Source organism: Aquarana catesbeiana, unplaced genomic scaffold, assembly GCF_042186555.1.
Source record: "Aquarana catesbeiana isolate 2022-GZ unplaced genomic scaffold, ASM4218655v1 unanchor237, whole genome shotgun sequence".
In the NCBI taxonomy this organism is placed as follows: Eukaryota; Metazoa; Chordata; class Amphibia; order Anura; family Ranidae; genus Aquarana; species Aquarana catesbeiana.
In genome coordinates this window covers 3,006,104-3,033,553 of record NW_027362665.1, presented here as the reverse complement: position 1 = coordinate 3,033,553, position 27,450 = coordinate 3,006,104, and the positions used below count along the sequence as shown (strand labels likewise).

The 27,450-nt window shown below is 45.1% G+C and overlaps 1 protein-coding gene across 1 annotated transcript in view; it reads left to right on the top strand.

The window, feature by feature from the left end:
- The window catches only part of LOC141122038 (uncharacterized), an 80,836-nt gene that overhangs the window by 41,682 nt on the left and 11,704 nt on the right, over positions 1 to 27,450 (top strand). Inside the window, exon 9 of the mRNA XM_073611838.1 lies at positions 14,319 to 14,514. Within this exon, the coding sequence (XP_073467939.1) occupies positions 14,319 to 14,514 (196 nt within the window). The remainder of the gene's footprint in view (positions 1 to 14,318; positions 14,515 to 27,450) is intronic.

The following is a 27,450-nucleotide window of genomic DNA, read 5'->3' as shown; positions in this document are numbered from 1 at the left end:
ATCCACACATTGGAGAGGGATGGGGGAATCCTCTCCGCTGCACTATTGTATTCTGACAATGGGGGGCGCTCCTCCGCTCTCAGAATACACAGATCAGTGATGAAGCTATTGGCTGCAACCAAAACCTCAGTCTGAAGTGGGGCTTTAATAAAATGGAGACCGGAATGGTGAGGTGAGGAGAATTCTGGGAATATCATTTCATTTTACTATTTGTGTTCAGATCTAGAGTTTTCCTCCTGTGAAGTCTGGAGATCATATGACCATCACATTGTCTCCACCTCCCTCCCTGATAGAATAGAGAAATACAAAGAAGATTCTACAAGTCACCAGAGAGATCATGGAGGAGAGGTGAGCGGTGCTGGGAATTCTGGGACATTATCCAGTAACAGACAAGGGATGTGTCTGGATGGTGACTGTATCATTGTGTGTGTCAGGTTCCTATAAGGTGTCAGGATGTCACTGTCTATTTCTCCATAGAGGAGTGGGAGTATGTAGAAGGACACAAGGATCTCTACAAGGACGTCATGATGGACAATCAGCCGCCCCTCACATCACCGGGTAAGAGGAGACTTTATTGTAAAGGAGAGAGCAGTACGGAGGGTCCACCTAGATCCCCCATCATCTGATAAACACATAGAAACAATGTATTCAGTCAGTGTGTGTGTTTCCTACAGATGGATCCAGTAATGGGAACCCACCAGAGAGATGTCCCCGTCCTCTGTATTCCCGGGATTCCACACAGGAAGATCACACCATCCCTCACCATCATCAGGTAGATGAGGAACAATCACTGATAGTATCATTAGGATCTGTACATTATCTGCATTGTTACCATTGATGTCATTTCTATTATATATTCAGAGTGGAAACCTGAGAGATTCTAAAATTGAAATTAAAGAAGAGATAAAAGAGGAGGATGATGAGGATGGGGTGACAAAGGAGTCAGAGTGTCTAAAAGAACACAAAGATCTGTACCAGGACACCATGGTGGAGTCATCCAGCTACAGAAACCCACCAGAGAGATGTCCCCATCCTCTGTATTCCCGGGATTCCACACAGGAAGATCACACCATCCCCCACCATCATCAGGTAGATGATTGATAATTATTGGTAGTTCTGATTTATACACAGCATGTTTGTTACAATGAATGTTTTATTATATATTCAGAGTGGAAACCTCGGGGATGATAATATTGATGTTAAAGAAGAGTATAAAGAGGAGGATGAGGAGGATGGAGTGATGGAGGAGTTTTCAGAAGGACACAAGGATAAGATGGAGCCACCAAACACCAGGAACCCACCAGAGAGATGTCCCCGTCCTCTGTATTCCTGGGATTCCACACTGGAAGATCACACCATCCCTCACTGTTACAAGGTTGGTAGGATGGAGCATCTAGAACATGAACTTGTAGAAATAATGTGTGGATTTTATATGTGATGTCACAATAATAAAGCTTATATCTTACAGATGATATTCTCTCTTATTTTCTTGATTTAGAGTGGAGATCCAATTGATATAGAATTTGAGGTTAAAGCAGAAGAAGAAGAGAGGTATGTGAGGGATGATCAGCAGTCTATGGAGGAGGATGGAATAACGGGGACATTTATAGAGGAGGACACTCCTACAGAGATCAGCACAGGTGGGTCATTAACACTAAATACATTCCTCCACCCATACTGTTCACTGATTGGTCCAGAGTAGGGCGGGGACTGGGTGATATCAGCCTGTAATCCCCTGGTCACTTTCCTGAGCTGTGTTCCCTGTCCTGTATTCCTGTATTTCTCTCGGATAATCTTCCTTCTCTGTGCTGCAGACACAATTTATGTATCTAGACTGGATTTATGGAGATTCTGGGGTTCAGTTGGCAGCAAAATGTTCATTTTCACCATAGATGTTACTAGACCTAGGCACCTGGGGTATGTGTTTTGGGTCTTCTGCCCCATACCCAGGTATGATAAGATCTCTGACAGAACAATCCCCCCAGGATTACTTGTTCTATTGTTTGCTGTCTGTGCCAGGTGGAGGGATATGTCTGTATAGTCTCAGACCCAAGTCACTGAGTGCATGACCAGTGTAGTCCAGATGTACCCAACCTTCCTTTTACTGCTTAAAGTGGTGTTCCGGCCGAAATTATACTTTTTAAATAAAAATACCCCTATAATACACAAGCTTAATGTATTCTAGTAAAGTTAGTCTGAAAAATAAGGTCTGTTTTGTTAGTTTATAGCAGTAGTTTGTTATTTTATAAACTTACAGCAGGCCGTGGCCATCTTAAGTGTGGGCATCTGAAGCCAGACTGTATTTCTTCCTGGATCTCATCCTTGCAGATCTCGCACATGCTCAGTGCAGCACAAGCAGTGTAATAAGTTTCAGGTTAGGTTTTCATAGCAACGGCAGTTTCAGAGGAAGTTGCCGCCCCTTCCCAGAAGGCATTGCAAACAGGAAATGATGCGATGGGCCGCGGCCAGGGAGGAGGAAGTGAAAAATGAATACAGCAGATAATACAGGAGGTGCTGAGAAAAAAAAATATCCAATTTGTTTACAGTGCACAGTTTAGTGAGGGATGCTGAAGAGTTGTAAAAGAGGGTGGAACTCCACTTTAACCACTCGTACTCCAACACCCCCTTATATCCCCTTTAAATGATGAGACCACACCTTAATTTGGAGTATAAATGGCCATAGCAGCCTTTTTATTAACACAATATTAACCTCCCTGGTGGTTTTCCCGAGTGTGGCTCGGGGTTAAAATTCAGGACCATTAGCGGTAACCCCGAGCCACACTCGGGATTACATTGCAGGATCCTGGTGTGGCTTTACTTACCTTGTCCCCGGGATCCTGCGATGTCCCCCGCAGTGTCCGTGGGTTGTGTCCTCCTCCGAAGCCTCTCCGCGCCAGGCTCTGTTCCCTGCGAGCGTCGCGACGCACGGGGGCGGAGCCTGGCGGCAAATTCACAAAACTGTAAAAATCATAACACATACAGTACTGTGATCTTACAGATTACAGTACTGTATGAAATGATTTCACATCCCTTTTGTCCCCAGTGCTTTGACCCATGTCCTGCATGCAGTTTTATGTGATATATACTGTTCTTTCTGCCTGGAAACTGGAGATTGTCCATAGCAACCAAAAAGTGTCCCTTTACGTCAAAAGTGGCTTTAGACCAGCTAGAAAACAGCGATAGTAAATTAGAACACTTGCAGAATTGAGCGATAGTGAATCGTGGGGAAATTTATTTTATTATTATTTATTTATTTATTTATTTAATTATTTATTTTTATTTATTATATTATAATTTATGTTTTTGTGTTTCAAACGTCATCATCCCCGGGATATCTACTAGACTCTTGTTTGGACAGCGTTATTGTTAAGAATTACAGACCTACAATATAAAACTCCAAATTTCCATGCAAAATAATTGTACCGCTTTCAGCACCTAAAATCCGAAATAATCATACCGCCAGGGAGGTTAAATAATTCCAATATCAAAATATAACATCTGCAACAACTTATTTTAATCCCAGTCTGTTGGTCTTTGACGGCACCCCCGAACACATATTCCACCAATACACTGCGGGACCTTTTTCACCATGATAGGCCTCCAGCCATATCACCAGCTTGGAGACAACGCCCTTCCTGCAGTGCAACCATTACCGTATTCCAGCTAACATCAGAGGGGTACATACTACCGATGAGTCCCCCACCCCTTCCATCACATATGTTTACTGCCACCATCAAAGACCAACAATACACCGCCAATCCACAGCTGCCAAGATGATCAGATTCCAACACACCTGAAACGAAAGAAAACAAACACCATGTAGGGAGGGCGGGTGGGAAAAACTGCCTCCTCCTTTCTCTCTCCCCATCTTCTGTTACTCAGCAAGTACCGCCTCCTCCTTAAATAATACCACTCCCCCTCTGACTCTTCTCACTATCACCTCCCCTCTTAGCACCTCTCCTGTTAACTCTTTGTTGTCTCCCCTTTACACTTCTTTTTACACTTTCTTCTTTTTCCTTTCCGGGCCTCACTGTCTCAGGAGATGGGAGGCAGCGGTGTGGGACCTCTGCAACTTGTCTCATGTAAACATTTAGATCACCACTGATTACTGAATACCAATATTATGAGTCCTGACCCTTACACTGTATAATTTATATTGTACATTACATACTCCTGACCCCTGCACTATATACTCTATGTTGTACATTACATACTCCTGACCCCTGCACTATATACTCTATGTTGTACATTACATACTCCTGACCCCTGCACTATATACTCTATGTTGTACATTACATCATTCTGATACTATATAGTCCTATCTGTTGTATCTTATACAATATGTTGTACATTACATAGTCCTGACTTCTTTTACACCTATTTTCTACCAGCTGGACATTTTATATCTGATGATTTGATTGGAGCACAGACTTTTACAATGTGACTATAATGTGATAACATCCTCACACTTTCGAACCTTAAAGTGATTGTAAAGCTATGTTTTTTTATTTTTTATTTTTCATACATCATGGGACATAGAGTCAGGCTAATATTCATTACCTACTGGGTTATACTTCATCATCAGGTGAATGGACACTGGTAGACCAAAAGTCTTTAGACAGGAAGTGATCCCCTATATAACCCCTCCCACACAGGAAGCACATCAGTTTTTTACCAGTGTCTGCAAGGTGGATGGCACGGTTTGTTTGAGCTCTTTGAGCTCCAGGTCGATCGGATCCATTTGACACAGGCTTTTATGCTTAGATAAATGATACTCAAGCTTCGCAAAGAAGACTCAAGATCCTGCAAGTTTTTGCCTGTAATGTGGCCTCTGGGCGCTGGACCCTTGTGAAGTGGAAATCTTGGACACTACAGCGCTAAGGCATTTCCTGCAGGGTGTTGTACAGATCCAAGGGAGTGGACCCTAAACATGAAAGGGTACCCAGTCCTTGAAGGTCCAAGTGACAGGAACCTGCCGTGAAGGGTGAAGATTTGGCTCTTAGTTTCTAAGCTGCCCTGTGCCTGGACGGGTAAGTGAAACCCCCTTATTTACTTATTGTGGGGTGCCCCAGTGATTGTAACAATCAGTTAAGCTAGCTAGAGGCTGAACACCTGTGTGGGGTGACCATACGGGGAAGTTTTGGGCTAGCTGTTTGCAAAGTGTACCTTTTTTGCTTGTGTGACTGTTTTTTAGCTGTATGATGGCGCACGATCATTCGTCCTGCACGTGCATTCACAGTTTGTTTGCAGTTTGTTTGGTGGCCATGGCACACGCGGCTTGGCCACACATGCGCAGTAATCTTTTTGGGTGAAGAAGATTCGCATCACACCCGTTCGCCAGGACCGAGCACGTACGCACGCACAGAACATTCTGGCGCACAGCCAGCTTATTTAAGCTGTTTATGCCAAACATGCGGTGCTTCCAGAAGGCAGCTGTGAGACACAGAGCAGACTCTGAACCAGGCATTTGCAGCGGTTCATTTCTCCTTACCCGGGTCACGTGAGTCACCAAGTGTTGCTTGGCAGGCTAAAGGTGCTCAGCAGGATTGTTGCATAGGGGCTTGGTGAGCCCTATTAAAAGATCTCCCTTCTGAGGTGTGTTAAATCTACACCCAAGTACTCCCTTTTTGTGGCTAGTAAATGTCTTCAAAAAAGAGGAGTGGGACTAACACTACAGGGAAGGGCACACCTATGTCATCAGTAGTCCCTGATGAACCTAGTCATATCCCTAGTGTTGTATCCCCTGAAGGACCAGAGGCTCCCGGGCAAGCTGAGCCGCTGCGCCTATCTGGTATCGTGGCTACAGTCAACGCTGCTGTGTCACCCTTTATCACTAAGGATGAACTGTCCCCAGCACTTGCTGGGTTAGAGCACAGGATTGCCGACAGGATTGCAGATCCCCCTCCACAGAGCCTCCGAGTCTGGAGCAGGAATGGGTTGAGGATGGGGAAGAGCTAAAAGCTCAGGATTCAGTGGAGTGCCCGGCAGATGAGTCTGCTTCCGAGCAATCTGGACAAGAAGATATCCAGTTGGTGTCTGCCTCTCAATCACAGAGGCTTTTGACCCTGACTCTTACCGAAATGGTTTGCTCTGCCTTTAAGTTGCCTCTTGCTGAGGTTACTGAGCCCCCTGGTCCTCTTTGGGGTCCCTGAGGCCTCTTCAGCCCACACAGGCTTTCCCCTTACACCCTCTGTTGGAACAGGCGGTGTATATTGGGGAACTGGAGAAAGTGCAGAGAAGGGAAACCAAACTGATAAGAGGCATGGAGGAGCTCAGCTATGAGGAAAGATTAGAGGAACTGAATTTATTCACTCTTGGGAAGAGGAGAATAAGGGGGATATGATCAACATGTTCAAATATATAAGGGGTCCATATAGTGAACTTGGTGTTGAGTTATTCACTTTACAGTCAACACAAAGGACAAGGGGGCACTCTTTATGTCTAGAGGAAAAGAGATTTCATCTCTAAATAGGGAAAGGTTTCTTCAGAGGTGGATCTGGCCAGCTCAGTAGATTGCTTTAAGAAAGGCCTGGATTCTTTCCTAAATGTACAGAATATAACTGGGTACTGACATTTATAGGTAAAGTTGATCCGGGGAAAATTTGATTGCCTCTCGGGGGATCAGGAAGGAATTTTTTCCCCTGCTGTAGCAAATTGGAGCATGCTCTGTTGGGGTTTTTCACCTTCCTCTGGATCAACTGTGGGTATAGAATTAGGTATATGGGATTGTATGATATTATATATATTTATTTTTTATTTATGGTTGAACTGGATGGACTTGTGTCTTTTTTCAACCTGACTAACTATCTAACTATGTAACTTTGCTGATTGGGAACATCCTGACATGGATGAAAAGTTCACTAAGAAATGGAGCATGCCAGCCATAGATGCAGCAGTCTTTTCCTTAAACAAGAACTTAACTTGTCCAGTGGATAATGCACTGGGCCTGAAGGACCCTGATGACAAGAAATTGGAGTCATTATTAAAGGCTTCCAGTTCTTTGGCCAGTTCAGCTATTCAGCCAGCTGTTGCAGCAAATTGTATTTGCCAGTCCGTAAAGGACCAGGTCCAACAGCCTGATAGGCCTAACCAGGAGGATGATCTGACTGAAAATAAGTAAATATTCCTCGAGCGCTGTGTTTTGCTGTTGACACCTTAAAGGATTCAATACAGAAGGTTTCTCGTCTGGCTCTCTTGTGGTTTAAGAACTGGAAGGTTTCCCCTTTCTTGGGGAACGTTTATTTGGCGATCATCTGGACAAATCTATCCAAAAGATTTCCGGAGGGAAGAGTTCTCTACTTCCCTGTGAAGAAAAGCACTAGGCATCCCTCGTTTAAAACTTCAGGGACTGTTTCCTCAAATGTCTCAGCACCAAGGCAGTTCCGCCGCCAACAGGGAACTAGAGCTAGAGGCAAGCCACAAGGCCAGGGCTAGAAAAAGCCCTGGGTCCAAAATTCTTCTAAATCTAGCACCAAGCCCTCCTTTTGAGGATACGCCCCCACTCTATTGGGTGGAGGGAAGGCTGCTGCACTTTGCGGACATTTGGAGAACAATAGTTCAGGACGAGTGGGTCACCTTTAACTATATCCCACGGTTACAAGCTGGAGTTGCGGGGGGTTTCCCCTCAGAGGTTTTTAAGATCCAGCGTTCCCTCGGATCCTCCAAAACGAGACTAATGCCGTGAACACACAGGCGGACTTTTTGACTGGACTGGTCCGACGGGACAAATCCGTCGGACAATCCGACCGTGTGTGGGCTTCATCGGACCTGCAGCGGACTTTTTCAGTCGAAAATCAGACAGACTTTAGATTTGGAACATATTTCAAATCTTTCCGATGGACTCGAGTCCGGTCGAAAAATCTGCTCGTCTGTTTGCTAGTCCGACGGACAAAAAAAAGCGATGCTAGGGCAGCTATTGGCTACTGGCTATCAACTTCCTTATTTTAGTCCGGTCATACGTCATCACGTACAAATTCGTCGGTCTTTGATGTGATCGTGTGTAGGCAAGTTCGTTCGTTCGAAAGTCCGTCGGAAAGACCGTCGGAAAGACCGTCGGACCTTTTGATGCTGAAAAGTCCGCCTGTGTGTACATTATTGTTTCAGGCACTACATCATTTAGTGCATCAGGGAGTGATTATACAGGTCCCTGTAGCCGAAAAGGGCACAGGATTTTACTCAAACCTGTTTACGGTTCAAAAACCAAACGGGGACACCAGGCCCATTTTGGACCTAAGATCCCTGAACCAGTATCTACTGATCCAATCCTTTTGGATGGAGTCTGTCCGCTCAGTAGTAACCTCACTCCAAATGGGAGACTTTCTAGCCTCCATAGATATAAAGAACATGTATTTACACGTACCTATCTTTCAACCTCATCAGAGGTTCCTGCGAGTCGCAGTAGAGGAATGTCATTTTCAGTTTGTGGCTCTACCCTTTGGGCTTTCTCCAGCTCCCTGGGTGTTCACAAAGGTCCTAGCACCAGTACTGGGTCTTTTAAGGGCCCAATGGATTTTGGTCCTCGGGTATCTGGACGACCTCCTGCTCAGAGATCACTCACTACAGGCTCTACAACAGAGCATAACATGTACAGTGCGGTATTTGGAAAGCTTAGGCTGGATCATAAATGCCAAAAAATCAACCTTGAGGCCAGATCAAAGTCTATAGTATTTAGGTCTGATACTAGATACGGTCCAAGCAAGAGTATTCTTGCCACCTGCAAGGGTCTGTGCCCTGAAGAATCGGGTGCACCAGACAACCCTCCATTCGGCTCTATATAAGTCTTCTAGGGAGGATGTATCCTCTTTTGAGGCAGTGCCCTATGCCCAGTTCAATTCCACTACAACGAGACATCTTTTTGGCTTGGAACAGAAGAGGACAAGCCCTGGATTATCCAATCCTTATTTCCTCAGGCACGTTTAAGCCTAAACTGGTGGATGCAGGACCAGAACCTGCAAAAGAGAAAATCCTTTCTCTCGGTAACTTGGAGAGTACTGGCTACAGATGCCAGTCTCTCAGGCTGGGGAGTGACCCTAGAAGGGCTCCCAGGTCAGGGGAAATGGTCAAGGACAGAACAGATTCTGCCCATCAACGTCCTAGAATTACGGGCATGGACGGTGGAGCTTCAGGACTGCCCTATCAGGGTTCAGTCCGACAATGCCATGGCAGTGGCCTATATAAACCATCAAGGTGGTACCAGGAGTCATTCAGCTCTGAAGGAGGTAAACTAAATACTAGCCTGGGCAGAGGGACAGGTGCCAATTATATCAGCCCCCTAGGGTTTCCGTATCAACTCTTTGGAACAAAAAATGTTTCTTCCAGAGGGAAAACAGAAAAAGTTGGTACAAGTAGTGTCACTGCTATAGTCCAATCAATTTCTGTCCATCAGGAAGGTCATGTCAGCATTGGGAACCCTGACCTCTTCCATACCGGCCGTCCAGTGGGCAAAGCTCCATTTTAGACCTCTGCAAAGTTTCCTGTTAAAAACCTGGAATCACCAGCAGGATTCACTAGATTCACTAGTGAAGATCCCTACATCGGTGAAAAGAAAACTTTGGTGGTGGAAGAACCAGACAAGATATTTAGTGGGTCTGTTATGGTCCTTTCCAACCCAGGTGAGCTTAACAACCGATGCCAGTTCCTGGGGTTGGGGGGCTCATATGAACGGTCGGTGGGCCCAGGGCTCGTGATCCACAAAAGATGGTCCTTAAATTGGAGGGAACTAAAAGCTATAGAGATAGCCTTACTGACCTTTGCAAAGGAAGTCCAGGGACAGCATACTCAGATCCTGTCAGACAACGCCACGGCGGTGGCCTACATAAACAGACAGGGGGGAACCAGAAGCAAAGTTCTGCAAATCCTAGCAAGAGGCATTCTAAGTTGGGCAGAGCTCCATACTCTATCCTTATCCGCAGTCCATTTAAAAGGGACAGAGTAGCGGACTTCCTAAGCAGGAACCAGATATTAGAAGCGGAGTGGCAATTGAGTCCAGAAGTCTTCCATTTGATAGTGCAGAAATGGGGGCGCCCAAGAGTGGCTCTCTTTGCGACCCAGGAAAACTCGCAAGTGTCTCGTTTCTTCTCCCTGAACAGGAACGAGGCATCACTGGGAGTGGATGCTCTGGCGCACAATTGGAAATTTCACCTCTGTTACGCATTCCCCCCATTTCAGCTTATCCCTCGGGTCATAGCAAAAATCAGTAAGGAGGATACAACAATGATCCTCATCACTCCCTTCTGGCCCAAAAGGCCTTGGTTTTCATCCCTTCTGCAGATGCAACTAAAACCGTATTGGCACCTTCCGTTAAGGAAAGACCTTCTGTTACAAGGTCTTCTGCTTCACCAGGAAGTAGCAAAGCTAAAACTCACGGCTGGCTACTGAGGAACAGCTCTTGAAGAGAAAAGGTTTCTCGGATAGATTGGTGGCTACCCTCCTATCCAGCAGAAAGAAGGTTACAAGAACAATATATTCCAAAGTTTGGAAAGTCTTCAACTCCTGGTGCACAGCATCTGGCAGATCACCAAAACAAACTTCCTCTGTTCTTGAGTTCCTGCAAGAAGGAGCGGACATGGGCCTAGCGGTCAGCACCCTCAAGGTTCAAGTTGCTGCGCTGGGGGTATTTCTGGAAAAATCCATTTCATCAGAACCCTTAGTAATTAGATTCTTCAAAGCTCTCACCCGGTCTAGACCAGTGGTGATCAAAAGCTGTCCAGCATGGGACTTATCGGTTGTTCTTCAGGCCCTGACCAAGGAACCTTTTGAACCCATTAATTTAGCCTCCCTGAAATTAGTTGCTTTGAAAACAGTTTTTTTTAGTGGCGGTTACAACAGCTCGAAGAGTCAGTGAGCTGAAAGCCTTATCAATCGGGGAGCCTTTCTTTTCCATTTTTTCAGACCGAATTGTTCTGAAGACGGATCATAATTTTTTGCCGAAGGTCGCTTCGGTCCAGAATGGAACTCAGGAGATAATACTTCCTACCTTTTATTCTAATCCATCGGGTAAGAAGGAAGAAGAATTCCATACACTGGATGTTAAAAGAGCAGTCTTGAGTTACTTGTAAAACACTAAAGACTTTAGATGTTCAGATGCTCTATTTGTTTTATTTTCCGGAAATAAAAAAGGAAGACAAGCTTCTAGAGGAACCATTGCCAGATGGTTGAGAATGGCTATCTCAGAAGCCTATTCCCTTACAGGTCAAGAGAGTCCAGTGAATGTCCGGGCTCATTCTACAAGAGCTTCGGCGGTGAGTTGGGCAGAAAAAGCTGGTGCCACCCCCGAACAAATCTGTAAGGCAGCTACTTGGACAAGTCTGACAACCTTTGCCCGTCATTATAGGTTAGATCTCATGATGGCTGGGGACCAGGCTTTTGGAAGAAAAGTCTTACAGGCTGTTGTCCCACCCTAAATGGAGTAAGTCTCGATTATCCTCTCGGGTGCTGTCCTGAAAGAAGTTTTGGAAAAATGCAAGTTAGACTTACCGGTAACTTGTTTTCCAATAGGCTTTCAGGACAGCAGTAACCCGCCCTTTTTTTATGCTGATGCTATAATACTATGATATAACTGTCGCTTATGTGTTGCAGCTGGGGCTGGAGTTCTCTGCAAACAACTGACGAGGCAACGTGGAGGACTCCAATTAAAGACTTAATTGATGAGGTGTTTCCTGTGGGAGGAGGAGCCATGATCTCTCGGGTGCTGTCCTGAAAGCCTATTGGAAAACAAGTTACCGGTAAGTCTAACTTGCATTTTTTCTACAGTCGGCTGTAAAAATCAAATTGGCTTTGAGTACAATCAGAGGTCAAGTTTCGGCCCTATCAGTATTCTTCTAAAGGCCTTTAGTCTCCCATTCACTGATCCGAACCTTTATGCAGGGGGCAACTCATTTGCTTCCCCCCATTAGGTCACCTATCTGTCCTTGGGACCTGAATTTGGTGCTGCCTGTGTTACAGAAACAACCATTTGAACCTATTAAGGAGATTCCATTAGACTTGCTGTCACACAAGCTAGCCCTGATGGCTATCACCTCGGCTAGAAGGGTGTCATAGTTGGTGGCCCTTACATTCAGGTAAATGTACTTGATCCTTCACCATGACAGAGTCGTCCTTTTTGCCAAAAGTGGTGTCAGCCTTTCATTTAAATCAGGACATTATTTTGCTTTCTTTTTTCTCTCAGCCTCGTTCGGCGGAAGAGAGACTTCATTCTCTGGACGTTGTCTGGGCAGTCAAAGTTTATTTGCCTAGATCTGCGGAGATCCGAGGATCAGACTCTTTTTTTTGTTTTACCAAAAGGACCCAAAAAGGGGTCCCGTCAATTGGTCATTCAGGCCTACGATCTAAAACATAAAGCTCCTCCCTTTTAGGGTAAGAGCTCATTCTACCAGGGAGGTAGGAACCTTCTGGGTTTTTCGCCATCCGGTATCTGTGGCTCAGATTTGTAAGGCTGCCACCTGATCTTCAGTGCATACATTCACAAAATGTTATCAAGTGTATGTTCGAGCATCCGAGGATTCGGCTTTCGGCCGCAGTAAGTTCTGATGGCTATTGTTTGACAGGGTGTCTCCCTCCCCTCAAGGCTATTGCTCTGGGACGTCCCAGCAGGTAATGAATATTAACCTGACTCTGTGTCCCAGGATGTATAAAAAAGAAACTAGGATTTTTACATCATACTTACCTGTAAAATCCTTTTCCTTTGATTACATCATGGGACACAGAGATCCCTCCCCTCTTTGTTGAGGATTCAGTGCTTGCTACAAAACGGATGTGCTTCCTGTATGGGAGGGGTTATATAGGGGATCACTTCCTTTCTAACGACCTTTAGTCTACCAGTGTCCATTCACCTGATGATGAAGTATAACCCAGCAGGTAATGAATATTAGCCTGACTCTATGTCCCATGATGTACTCAAAGAAAAGGATTTTACAGGTAAGTATGATGAAAAAATCCTATTTTTTTTAAATCATTGATTTTTATCCACTCTGCTAAATAAGGAAGTGCAGGACTTCTTGTGTTGGGAAGATGGCAATGAGTGATAGAGGGGGAGGGGACACTCGTCCTATAATCCCCTCATCACTGTCACTCCTATAAAAGACAGTTCTCGTTGTTTCCTCACTCTCTGACTAAGGTCCATGAATAAAGAAATGAACTGGTAGGAGATCAGAGGACCCATTTACTAGTTACCTTGAGGGGGGAATTGTAAGATCCTCAGAGACAAAGCTGCCTGATGTAGGCGGAGTCCTGGTTTAGGGGAACCAATCTGCTCATGTCTAGTAATAATCTTTTTATTTCTATTTTAGTAGATGGACGGGAGATGAGGAAAACCTCAGAGGATTGTCTCACTTTGTCTCCAGACTGTAAAGTAGAAGATGAGGACATCACACAGTATAGTCCAGGAGAAAACCCGACTACCTCAAATGTCCATCCGGCACCACACAGTGTAGATGGACCATCGTATTCCTCTTATCCTGAGGAACCTCAGACTGTGAGGGACGGTGCCGTCCTTCCAACAGAGAAGAGGTTTTCCTGTACTGAGTGCGGGAAGTGTTTCCCTTTTAAATCCCATCTTCAAGTGCATATAACATCTCATACAGGGGAGAAGCCGTATTCCTGTCCTGAGTGCGGGAAGTGTTTCCGTTTAAAATCCAAGCTTAATGATCATATAAGATCACACACAGGGGAGAAGCCGTATTCCTGTTCTGAGTGCAGAAAGTGTTTCCGTTTAAAATCCAAGCTTAGTGAGCATATGAGATCACACACAGGGGAGAAGCCGTATTCCTGTTCTGAGTGCGGGAAATGTTTTTCACAGAAGTCCAGTCTTGTCACACATCAAACATCTCACACGGGGGAGAAGCCATATCCATGTCCTGAGTGCGGGAAATGTTTTTCACAGAAGTCCAGTCTTGGCATACATCAAACATCTCACACTGGGGAGAAGCCATATCCATGTCCTGAGTGCGGGAAATGTTATTCACGGAAGAACAATCTTTACACACATCAGAAATCTCACACGAGAGAGAAGCAGTTTTCCTGTCCTGATTGCGGAAAATGTTTTTCTGTGAAGTGCAATCTTAATAGACATCAGAGATCTCACACGGGGGAGAAGTCGCATTCCTGTCCTGAGTGCGGGAAATGTTTCTCAGACAAGGCCAGTCTTTACACACATCAGAAATCTCACACAGGTGAGAAGCCGTATTGCTGTCCTGAGTGCGGGAAATGTTTTTCACGGAAGTCCAATCTTTACACACATCAGAGATCTCACACGGGTGAAAAGTCGCATTCCTGTCCTGAGTGCGGGAAATGTTTCTCAGACAAGGCCTATCTTTACATACATCAGAGATCTCACACAGGTGAGAAGCCGTATTGCTGTCCTGAGTGCGGGAAATGTTTTTCACGGAAGTTCAGTCTTTACACACATCAGAGATCTCACACAGGGGAGAAACCGTATTCCTGTCCTGAGTGCGGTAAATGTTTTTCACAGAAGTCCAATCTTTCCACACATCAGAGATCTCACACAGGTGAGAAGCCGTATTCCTGTCCTGAGTGAGGGAATTGTTCCTCTCTGAAGTCCTGTCTTCCTGTACATCAGGGATCCCACACAACCCTTGAGGTGTATTAGTGTCTTGAGTGTGGGAAATGTCTTCTATATGAATGTTGCTGGACATCACATCTCTCATGTGGGGAAGAAGCACACCTTGATATACACCTCAGATATACTCCATGGCTGATCTTCATCATGTAAGAAACAGTTGATAAGGAGATCAGAGATCACCAAAGACATGGATGAAGTGTTGTACCGTGTTGGCCATTGATAGCAGGAGAAAAATAAAAATAGAGTCATTACCTTTCATTGGCTGAGTACATTTTGTGGGGTGAAGACTTAGAGGTCTACTTTAAAAAAAAGTTGTTTAAAACGGAGTTCCACCCAAAAGTGGAACTTCCGCTCATCTGATTCCTCCCCCCCCTCCGGTGCAACAATTGGCACCTTTCAGGGGGGTGCAGATACCTGTATTAGACAGGTATCTTCACCCACTTCCGGGAATAGACTCCCCCGGGAGTCACGCCCCCTCCCGCACCACCCTGCTGTCTCCTGGGAAACACACAGGTCCCAGGAGATAGCGGGGACCAATTAGGATGCGCAGCACGACTCACGCATGCGCAGTAGGGAACCGGGAAGTGAAGTCGCCATGCTTCACTTATTCCCTCACCAAGAATGGTGACAGCAGCGGCCGAGAGCCGAGCTATTGCTTGGCTTCGGCTGCCGACATCGCTGGACCCCGGGACAGGTAAGTGTCCGTTTATTAAAAGTCAGCAGCTGCAGTATTTGTAGCTGCTGGCTTTTAATATTTTTTTTTCAGGTGGACTCCCTCTTTAACCGCTTGACATCCGCGCTATAGCCGAATGACGGCTACAGCGCGGACCTGAATTCTCGGGAGGCCGTCATATAACGGCCTCCCCTGTGCACGTGCCCTGCGCGCGCCCTGTGATCACCGAGTCACTGAGACTCGGGTGATCAACGATCCAAGTAAGGGGCTGGTCCCGGCCCCTTACCATGTGATCAGCTGTCAGCCAATGACAGCTGATCACATGATCAAAACAAAAGCTCTGTGATCATTTTGTTTTCTCCTCGCGCTGACAGTGCGAGGAGAAAAAAAAAAAGATCACCGGCTCACCAGCAAGGGACATCGGTCCCGAAGAGGAGGAGGCAATAATGCCTCAATTGTGCCACAAGTACCCTCTGCCAGTGCCACCTGACATTGCCACATCACAGTGCCCACCAGTGCCACGTATCAATGCCCATAAGTGCCACCTATCAATGCCTACAAGTGCCACCTATCAATGCCCACCATTGCCACCTAACAATGCCCACCAGTGGTGCCAATCAGTGCCACCTAGCAGTGTACAAGATCAGTGCCCATCACTGCCACCTATCAGTGCCCATTGGTGCCGCCTCATCAGCGTACATCAATGAAGGAGAAAAATTACCCTTTTTAAAAATTTTATAACAAAATATAAAAAAAAATAATTTTTTTTTTTAAATTCGTTTTTTAAAAATTTTTTTAACAAAAAATAAAAACCGCAGATGTGATCAAATACCACCAAAAGAAAGCTCTATTTGTGGGGAAAAAATGCTAAAAATTTCATTTGGGTACAGTGTTGTATGACCGCGCAATTGTCATTCAAAGTGCGTCAGCGCTGAAAGCTAAAAATTGGTCTGAATAGGAGGGGGGTTTAAGTGCCCAGTAAGCAAGTGGTTAAGGAAAATGAGACGCATTTGCCCAGCTGTGATGAATGTGGTAGTTTTATTTCATACACCGATTTCCTATAATCGTAATTTCCATCTAGTGGCCATAAAGTGGTATTAAGTTATTTTTCCTGCTATTTCAAGAAATATACCCCATCATGGTCACTAGATGGAGCTGCAATCAAGGGAAATGTTAAAGGGGTTGTAAAGGTTTGTGTTTTTTCACCTTAATGCATCCTATGCATCAAGGTACAAAAACACCTCGCTGTCATGGGCCCCCCAGCCCCCCGTTTTACTTACCTGAGCCCGTTAACCTGCTGTGCGCGTCCCCCGGCGTCTTCTTCTCCACTGAGTCTGGCCGTTGATTGGATAGATTGATAGCAGCGCAGCCATTGGCTCGCACTGCTGTCAATCACATCCAATGACACAGGACCGAGTCATACACTTGGCATCTATGGACGCCAACTGTTTGAGACAGGAGCCCGCAAGCTAACCCCCTCAGGAAAGAGCTTCCCAGAGGGGGTTAGCTTTAGTGGGGAGGAGCCGAGACAGCCGCCGGGGGACCCCACAACAGCAGGATCGGGGCCACTCTGTGCAAAACGAACTGCACAGTGGAGGTAAATATAACATGTTTGTTATTTAAAAAAAAAATCGAACCTTTACAACCCCTTTAATTAAATTACTGCCAGAATTAATCACGACTGAGAAAATCCTTGTCACATGCGTATAACAAATTTTTCACCTTTTTCCCCCATTTACAGAGAAGGAATGTACATGCACTTTCCCCGGGCTAACTGCTATGCAGTTTATTAAGAATAGACCCCTAAATGTCAGGAGACGTTTTTATATAAAGATGGGAAGTATGTAGCAGATAAATGAATAGACCTCCTAGCAATGTTATTACCAGGCTGCAGCTAGGGGGAGCTCTAATGTTTAGAGTGTGACCACAGCAGAGTGATCCCATCTAGCTCACATTAACCCTTTCACTGCCAGAGCTGGTTTTCCATTATTTTTGCACACGTGATAAAATGCAGATTTTGGGCCTGAAGATTAGATAAAACCCCCAAACATATTTTCTGAAAGAAGAGGCCCTGGAGAATAAAATGGTGGTAATTGTTAAGGTGTTCCTCGTACACAAATGTCACCTTCATATCCGGGTTTATTTTCTACTTTCCCCCATTTTCTATGTTGTGATCTTTTCTACAATATATTGTTATAATAATGGAACACGTTGTGTATTGTATTGTACACAAATTAATAATGACTCCGCCTCCACATTCCAAACACATCATTTTCCTGACCAATTGGATTTCTTCCTTTACTATTTCCAGATTCTATGACCTTGTTAAAAGGCAATTTTTTTGGTGTATGTTTAGTGGGCATGTCTTGTGGTAAATTTAAAAAAAAATCCAATTAAAAGTATCTGATTAAGAAAAAAAAAACGAGGAAAAAGAGCATTTTAATAAAAAATGTATTGTGAAAAAAAATTATGGTGGTGTGTGTCGGTGCAATGATGACAGTATCCAACAATTTCTCCTAGGTGATGTGTTAAAAGCCTTCACAAGTCATCAGTTTGGAATTAACTGTGAATAATGGCCCAGAGTGCAGTGGGCAGGAGTATATAATATGCAGACCTGGGTACCAAGTTCAGTGGTCTGGAACATGTCATATACAGTCCTGTGTATAGAGCGCAGTGGTCATGAACATGTCATATACAGTCCTGTGTATAGAGTGCGGTGGTCAGGAACATGTCATATACAGTCCTGTGTATAGAGTGAAGTGGTCATGAACATGTCATATACAGTCCTGTGTATAGAGTGCAGTGGTCAGGAACATGTCATATAGAGCCCTGTGTATAGAGTGCGGTGGTCAGGAACATGTCATATATAGCCCTGAGTATAGAGTGCGGTGGTCAGGAACATGTCATATACAGCCCTGAGTATAGAGTGCAGTGGTCAGAAACATGTCATATACAGTCCTGTGTATAGAGTGCAGTGGTCAGGAACATGTCATATACAGTCCTGTGTATAGAGTGCAGTGGTCAGGAACATGTCATATACAGTCCTGTGTATAGAGTGCAGTGGTCAGCAATAGGGATGAGCCGAACAGTAGAACATGCTAACAGGCAAATAATTAGTTTGAACACGCAAACACCGTTAAAGTCTATAGGACACGAACGTGAAAAGATCAAAATCAAAAGTGCTAATTTTAAAGGCTTATATGCAAGTTATTGTCATAAAAAGTGTTTGGGGACCCGGGCCCTGCCCCAGGGGACATGGATCAATGCAAAAAAAAAGTTTTAAAAATGGCCGTTTTTTCGGGAGAAGTGATTTTAATAATGCTTAAAATGAAACAATAAAAGTGAAATATTCCTTTAAATTTTGTACCTGGGGGGTGTCTATAGTATGCCTGTAAAGGGGCGCATGTTTCCAGTGTTTAGAACAGTCTGACAGCAAAATTACATTTCTAAAGGAATAAAAGTCATTTAAAAGTACTAGCGGCTATAATTGTCGGTCCCGGCAATACAGATAAAAATCATTGAAAAAAACGGCATGGGATCCCCCCCAGTCCATTACCAGGCATTTTGGGTCTGGTATGAATATTAAGGGGAACCCCGAACCAAAATTTTAAAAAAAATTGCGTGGGGGTCCCCCCAAATTCCATACCAGGCCCTTCAGGTATGGATTTTAAGGGGAACCCCACGCCAAAATAAAAAGAATGGAGTGGGGGTCCCCCAAAAATCCATACCAGACCCTTATCCGAGCACGCAACCTGGCAGGCCCCAGGAAAAGAGGGGGATGAGAGAGCTCCGCCCTCCCGAACCGTACCAGGCCACATGCCCTCAACATGGGGAGGGTGCTTTGGGGTAGCCCCCCAAAGCACCTTGTCCCCATGTTGATGGGGACAAAGGCCTCATCCCCACAACCATTGCCCGGTGGTTGTGGGGGTCTGCGGGCAGGGGGCTTATCGGAATCTGGAAGCCCCCTTTAACAAGGGGACCCCCAGATCCCACCCCCCCTGTTTAAAATGGTAACGGGTACAAAAAAAGTGTCACATTTTTAAAGAAAGCCACAAGACACACTTTAGGACAAGTCCTTTATTAAAAAATAAAAATGTCCCACAAAGTCCATTCATCTTCTTCTCTCGCCCCGCCGATGGACCAAAAAAATAATTAAAAAAGATCTGCCTCCATGGGAGGCACCCGCCGCATGATGCGTCCTTGCAGATAACAGTTATTTGGCGCAGGGTTCCCCTTAATATCCATACCAGACCTGAAGGGCCTAATAATGGACTGGGGGGATCCCATGCTGTTTTTATCAATGACTTTTATGGGTATTGCCGAGACCCGACAATTCACTATAGCCGCTATTACTTTTAAATGACTTTTTTCCTTTATAAATATCATTTTGTGGAGGGACTGTTCTAAACACGGGAAAAATGTGCCACTTTACAGACATACTATAGACACCCCCCAGGCACAATATTTAAAGTAATATTTCACGTTTATTGTTTCACTTTAAGCATTACTAAAATCACTGCGCCTGAAAAAACTGACATTTTTAAAACTTGTTTTGCATTGATACATGTCCCCTGGGGCAGGACCCAGGTTCCCAAACACTTTTTAGGACAAAAACTCGCATATAAGCCTTTAAAATTAACACTTTTGATTTCTCCCATAGACTTTTAAAGGGTGTTCCGCGGCTTTCGAATTTCGAACAGACTCAGTCACACATGCACACACCCAGTGATAATATGTGATCTCCTTGTGTATAGACCTCAATACAGATTAAGGTCAGGACCCACCTGAGGCCTCCTGAGGAAGTTCTGGTACAGGAGGGAAACACGAACAGGATTTGTAGCCGCTCTGTGGGTATGAGATCCCTGGCTGTATTAATCACTATGACACATGTTTATTTATCCTGAGATACACTATATTACCAAAAGTATTGGGATGCCTGCCTTTACACACACATGAACTTTAATGGCATCCCAGTCTTAGTCCGTAGGGTTCACAATTGATTTGAATGAATGAATGAATGAATGAATGAATGATTTGTAAAGCGCTGCAAATGCGAACTGAATCGCCTCAAGGAGCTGGATGTATTCTCTGATGTCAGCTTTCTCAGAAAAGGAAGGTCTTTAGTTTTTTCCTGAATGCCTGGTGGTTTTCTTCCATGCGGATGTTAGTTGGAAGAGCATTCCATAGTCGAGGTCCTTGGACTGCGAATCTTCGTTCTCCCTTTGCTTTGTAGCGGTATTTGGGAACGGTAAGGAGGTTTTGGTTAGCCGATCGAAGACTGCGATTCGGTGTGTAGTGTTTTATTTTCTCGCGGAGATATGGTGGGGCGTTCCCTCGTACGCATTTGTGGGTGAGGCAGAGGGTCTTGAATGTGATCCGATTCTTCACGGTTAGCCAGTGAAGGCTCTTTAGGGAGGGTGAGATGGATTCCCAGGGTTTTTTTCCTGTTAACAGTCTTGCCGCCGTGTTTTGGATGAGTTGTAAGCGCGCAAGCTGATATTGGGGTAGTCCTACGTAGAGCGAATTTGCGTAGTCGAGTCGGGAATTGATGATTGTTCCCACAACTGCCGCTTTGTCCTCTTCTGGGATGAAGGGGATGAGTCTGCGTAGTTGACGGAGGAGATGGTGGGATCCGCTCACCACTGATCCTATTTGTGCGTCCATTGTCATTCCTGAGTCAAAAATGACTCCGAGACTCTTGGCTTTGGTGTTTGGGGAGATGGTCTGTCCAAGGATGGTGGGAGGTGTCCACGGAGTCTTTATTTTGGAATTTTTGTTGGCATGTAGGAGAAGAAGCTCTGTTTTTGATCCGTTAAGTTTGAGGGAGCTGGTGGTCATCCAGTCATCTATTAAGGTGAGACATTTCTGTAATTGCTGATGAAGGTCTTTTTGTCCGTTGATGCGAAGGTAGAGTTGGGTGTCGTCAGCGTATGAATGGAAGCAGAGGTCGGTTTTCCTGATGATATTGAGAAGTGGGCGCATGTATATGTTGAATAGTACTGGTGACAAGGGTGATCCTTGAGGGACTCCGCAGGAGATTGCCCGGGTTTCCGAGGTGAATGTTCCTAGTTTCACTGTCTGGGAGCGATTCTCTAGGAAGGATGTGAACCATTTTAGGGCAGAATCTGTAGCTCCTGCTACTTCAGCGAGGCGGACAAGTAAAGTATTGTGGTCCACTGTATCGAATGCTGCGCTGAGGTCTAACAGTACCAGGAGACTCTGTTCTCCGTCGTCTGCTGCTTCAAGGGCATCGTCCCATATTTTGAGAAGTGCCGTTTCTGTGCCATGGCCTGGGCGGAAGCCTGATTGCAGAGGGTCCAGGAGGAGGTGTGTGTCCAGGTGGTGTTGTAGCTGCTGTACTACTGCTTTTTCCATGATCTTGGAGATAGCGTTGAGGCTAGTTATTGGTCTACGGCAGTTAGGGTCCTTAGGGTCGAGATTGGCTTTCTTTAGCAGAGGTTTGATGATGCCTTGCTTGAGGGAGCTTGGGACAGTCCCTTCTTTGAATGATTGATTTATCAGCTGTGTTAGGATATGGGCCAAGATGTCTGAACATTCTTTAAGCAGTTTAGTGGGGATGATGTCGTTCGGTGATGTGCTGTCTCGAAGGCTTCTGATGATGTTTTTAGTTGTGTCTATGGTGATTGGGGACAAAAAGAATTTCGGTGGTTGAGTGATGTTTGTGTCAATATCCTCTTTTTGCTTTGGTTCAGTGAGGGTGATAGTTGTTTTCTGATGGATTGATTTCCGAATGTTGTCGATTTTGTCGATGAAGAAATCTGATAACTCATTGCAGAATTCTTGAGTATCGTTTCCTGGGGGTTCCAAGCAGGTCGGGTTCATAGACTGAGCCACTATTTTGAAAAGTTCCCGCGGACGGTTTAATGCGGATGAGATGGTGTCTGAGAAATGTTCTTTTTTGGCTTTGAAGATTGCCTTGTGGTATTTCCCCGTGAGTGCTTTGTAGTTAGCAAGGTTTTCCTTGGTAGGGTTTCTTCTCCATGCTCTTTCCGCTCTTCTACGTTCTTGCTTGAGTAGGGTGAGAGTACCATTGAACCAACTTGAGTTGGTTAACAGCTTCAACTCTACTTGGAAGGCCGTCCACAAGGTTTATGTGTGTGTCTATGGGAATGTTTGACCATTCTTCCAGAAGCGCATTTGTGAGGTCAGGCACTGATGTTAGACGAGAAGGCCTGGCTCGTAGTCTCCGCTCTAATTCATCCCAAAAGTGTTCTATCAGGTTGAGGTCAGGACTCCTCCTCCTGAACCGTACCAGGCCACATGCCCTCAACATGGGGAGGGTGCTTTGGAGTAGCCCCCCAAAGCATCTTGTCCCCATGTTGATGGGGACGAGGGCCTCATCCCTACAACCCTTGCCCGGTGGTTGTGGGGGGCTTATCAGAATCTGGAAGCCCCCTTTAACAAGAGGGCCCCCCCTATGTGAATTGGTAACAGGTACATTGTAACCCTACCATTTTACAAAAAATAGTAAAAATGACAGGAGACACTTTGGGGCAAGTCCTTTATCAAAAAATAAAAATGTTCCGCAATGTAAATTCATCTCACGCCGCCCGACAAATGTGGCGTCAGAGGAAGGCGGGGTCACCCGTTTATGTCACTGAGAGGCCCCGCCCTCAGCTATATAACAGCTGTCATTGAGAAGAAGCGCCACTCGGCGGGAGTCTCCCATGGAGGCGGAGCTGTTGCAGCTTTTTTTTTCTTTTTTCGGCTCGTCGGGTGGCGTGAGATGGATCTACATCATAGGACTTTTTTATTTTTTAATAAAGGACTTGTCCCAAAGTGTCTCCTACACCCCAGAATACATTTGGCTGCTTCTCCTGAGTACGGGGATATCACATGTGAAACTTTTTGGGAGCCTAGCCATGTACAGGACCCCGAAAACCAATCATTGCATTCAGGCTTTCTAAGGGCGTAAATGTCAAGATAGCACAAAATCCCCCCAAATTCCCCCATTTTGGAAAGTAGACACCCCAAGGTATTTGATGAGAGGCATGGTGAGTATTTTGCAGATCTTATTTGTTTTTGAAAATGAAGAAAGAAAAGGACATTTTTTTTTTCAATTTTCAAAACTTTGTGACAAAAAGTGAGATCTGCAAAATACTCACCGTGCCCCTCAGCAAATACCTTGGGGTGTCTACTTTCCAAAATGGGGGAATTTGTGCTATCTTGGCATTTCATGTGACAGGTAGTCACATGTGATAGGTAGTGAGGAAGTAAAATCACCCTTAAAAATCCTGAAGGTGGTGATTGGTTTTCGGGGCCCCGTACGTGAATAGGCTCCCAAAAAGTCCCACACATGTGGTATCCCCGTACTCGGGAGAAGCAGCAGAATGTATTTTGGGGTGTAATTCCACATATAACCATGACATGTGTGAGCAATAAATCATTTAGTGACAACTTTGTGTAATTTTTTTTATTTTTTGTCATTTTTTCAATCACTTGTGACAAAAAAAAGTTTTCTTAATGTGCTGAACATGCCTCTCTGCAAATTCCTTGGGGTGTCTACTTTCCAAAATGGGCTAATTGGGGGGGTTGTACCGCCCTGCCATTTTAGCACCTCAAGAAATGAGATAGGCAGTCATAAACTAAAAGTTGCGTAAATTCCAGAAAATGTACCCAAGTTTGTAGATGTTATAACTTTTGCGCAAACCAATAAATATACGCTTATTGTTTTTTTTTTTACCCAAGACATGTGGTTGAATACATTTTGGCCTAAATATATGACTAAAATTTAGTTTATTGTTTTTTTTAATAACAAAAAGTAGAAAATATCGGGTTTTTTTCAAAAATGTTGGTCTATTTTGTTTATAGCGCAAAAAATAAAAAACGCAAAGGTGATCAAATACCACCAAAAGAAATCTCTATTTGTGGGAAAAAAAGGATGCAAATTTTCCTGGGTACAGCATTGCATGACCGCGCAATTAGCAGTTAAAGCAGGTTTTTAACATTGCCCTGTTATACAGGAATGGTTATTATGAGACGTTTCTTGGGGCTGCAGTTCCTCTGAACTCCACAAGATGGTGATCTTACTTCTACCCAGACAGGAAGTCTCTATGGAAAACAGGAAGTGATGTCAGGTACAGACAGGAAGTCTCTATGGAAAACAGGAAGTGATGTCAGGTACAGACAGGAAGTTCTGGGTGAGAGGTGAGTCAGAAGGAAGTAGAGAGAAGACATTGCTGGAAGTGGCAGCAGAGGAGGTAATAAGATCTTTCTATTTACACCCAGTAACCCCCCGTCATGTCCGTCCTCTTCCTCCATAGTCACTGTGATGTCTTTTATCTCCAGCAGATGATGATACACACATATATAGTGTGAGAACCTAGATTAACCCCTTCAGGGTCAGAACATTTCCCCACTTATGGGGCCGGAACATTCTCTTCATTTTGGAGATAAATTCTAGTAATATGTTCCTCTAAACAAACATCACTGACAATAAATAGACAAGACAATGACCCTCCTGACCATACATGGCCTACAAAGGACAATTATTACACTACACAGGCTGTTGGTCTCTGATGGTCCTCTCACCCCACCTGCACATACTTTTCTCACCTCCTTAAAGGAGAAGTCCAGCTTGAGATCACTTGGCTGGTCTTCTCCTATGGGTTACAGGAGTACAATTCGTTTTGCACTCTTGTGACCTGTTTTCAGCAGAGAGCGGGATGAAGTCCTCTCTCTGGTGACATCACTGGAATCAGTCCAGGCACCGCATCATCACCACAATGAAGTCTGGATCTTCCAGGTGTCTGGACTGATGGCCATCTCAGCCTCTCAGCGAGCCACTGAGAGACTGAGACGGGCGCTCCCCGTCCCTCCACATCTCCAGTGAGTGCGGGGGGGCAGAGCTGTGAGAACCGAGCCATCGCAGATGTTAGATCGATCGGTTCTCAGTGAAGAGGTGCCGGGGGAACGATGCTGCATCCACCTAGGTAAGTATGAATCTGAAAGAAAATAAAAATCATACTTCTCTTTTAAAGACCTTCTGCCAGCAAGTGAAGGAAGCCTTCACCTCACCATTTCACCGTTCTAGAAATATGTTACAGGATACAAAATAGACCAAGAGAACAAACCCCTCCCCCCTGCTGTCCTCCTACCAGCACTGAAATAAAAATCACACACCAGTAATGTGCACTACAAGGTCCAGCCCAACAGACAGCAGTCTATGGTAACAGCATGATGAGGACAAATGTTCATTCCAACATACAAGGGTCCTGCAGCTTGTCAGATAAAGATCCGGGAAGATCCAAGGAGATTAAACAACAAAGAAATGACAGCGCGAGATCCTCATTAGAATGATGAAGTCATTTATTCCATAAAAACAAATAGTACACTTACATGTTATAATCTTCATAATCAGCATAGATGGCAGATGGGTTACTATTGGAGAGAACAAAACTGACTCCTCCCCCACAGTTCTGTACTCCACCAGCAGCATCCTCCTGCTATCCAATCCGATCCCTTCTCTTACTGCAGAGAGTGACAGTGACATCACTCCGATCAGTCAGCAGGCTGCCGGAGATTGGAGCCTTGCAGCCGGAGTTCTGCCAATTATCCTGATTAGCCGACAACTCCGACCAAAAGTCAGCAAGTTCCCCTTCCTGGACATCATGATGACCCGACATTGTCCTCACATCACTGCCTCAGAGCAAACAAGTCAAAGGAAGGATCGTATTTATCATTCCTTGTCTGCAGATCTAAAACCAATCAAATCCAGTTCAGGAACCAAACAAACCCAACAGAGAAAGGGGAATATCTGATCCGGCAGGACAAGAGGGTCCCACACCTCAAAAATGTAACAAACAATCCAAACTAAATCTGTTCCCATGGGGGGCAGTAGTTCTTAAATGTCCAGCAACCCTCCTATTACCCCCCTCACATCCACATCCTATTATTGTGTGACCAACACCATCCAAATAATTCTTACTTTCATTTCCCAAAGTTATCCGTCTACAAGGAGACCTGTATAGATCAAATGACGGCACCAATGAGGATGGAGGAGGACCGGAGTCACATGACTGAGAAGATACTAAACCTCACCCTGGAGATCATCTACCTGCTGACCGGAGAGGTGAGGAGGATTCTGGGAGGTCACATGACATCCCTCTTATCTCTATTAATAAAACACAGACCTGACCGGAGAGGTGAGGAGGATTCTGGGAGGTCACATGACATCACTCTTATCTCTATTAATAAAACACAGACCTGACCGGAGAGGTGAGGAGGATTCTGGGAGGTCACATGACATCACTCTTATCTCTATTAATAAAACACAGTCCTGACCGGAGAGGTGAGGAGGATTCTGGGAGGTCACATGACATCACTCTTATCTCTAGTGATAAAACACAGACCTGACCGGAGAGGTGAGGAGGATTCTGGGAGGTCACATGACATCACTCTTATCTCTAGTGATAAAACACAGACCTGACCGGAGAGGTGAGGAGGATTCTGGGAGGTCACATGACATCACTCTTATCTCTATTAATAAAACAGACCTGACCGGAGAGGTGAGGAGGATTCTGGGAGGTCACATGACATCACTCTTATCTCTATTAATAAAACACAGACCTGACCGGAGAAGTGAGGAGGATTCTGGGAGGTCACATGACATCACTCTTATCTCTATTAATAAAATACAGACCTGACCGGAGAGGTGAGGAGGATTCTGGGAGGTCACATGACATCACTCTTATCTCTATTAACCACTTGACATCCGGAGGCCGTCATATGACGGCCTTGACTTTCGGGGCTTATATCTGAATGATGCCTACAGAATGAGGCTACAGACATCATTCAGATACCGGCATTTTCAGCCGGCGATTCCGTAAACCATAAGAACGATCATAGCGGCTGTTCCACCACTTGATCGTTCTTACGGGTGGCGGGAGGGGACTCCCCCCCCTCCCGCCACCCTCCGGTGCTTCTACCGACTCACTTCAGCGATCGGTGAGTCGGATAGCGGATCCGCTGGCGCCGGATGTTCACCATAGAGATTTCCGGCGGACCAGATGGTCGCCAGAGTCTCTATGATCGTTCGGAGGCCGGGCGCGATGTTATGATGTCACGCCCGGCCTCTGCATTCAAAAAAACGGCGCCGCTTCGGCTGGGAAGCGGTGATCGTTTTATTTTTTTTTTTTATTTTAGGCTTCCCAGCCTAGAGGTGAGATGTGGGGTCTTA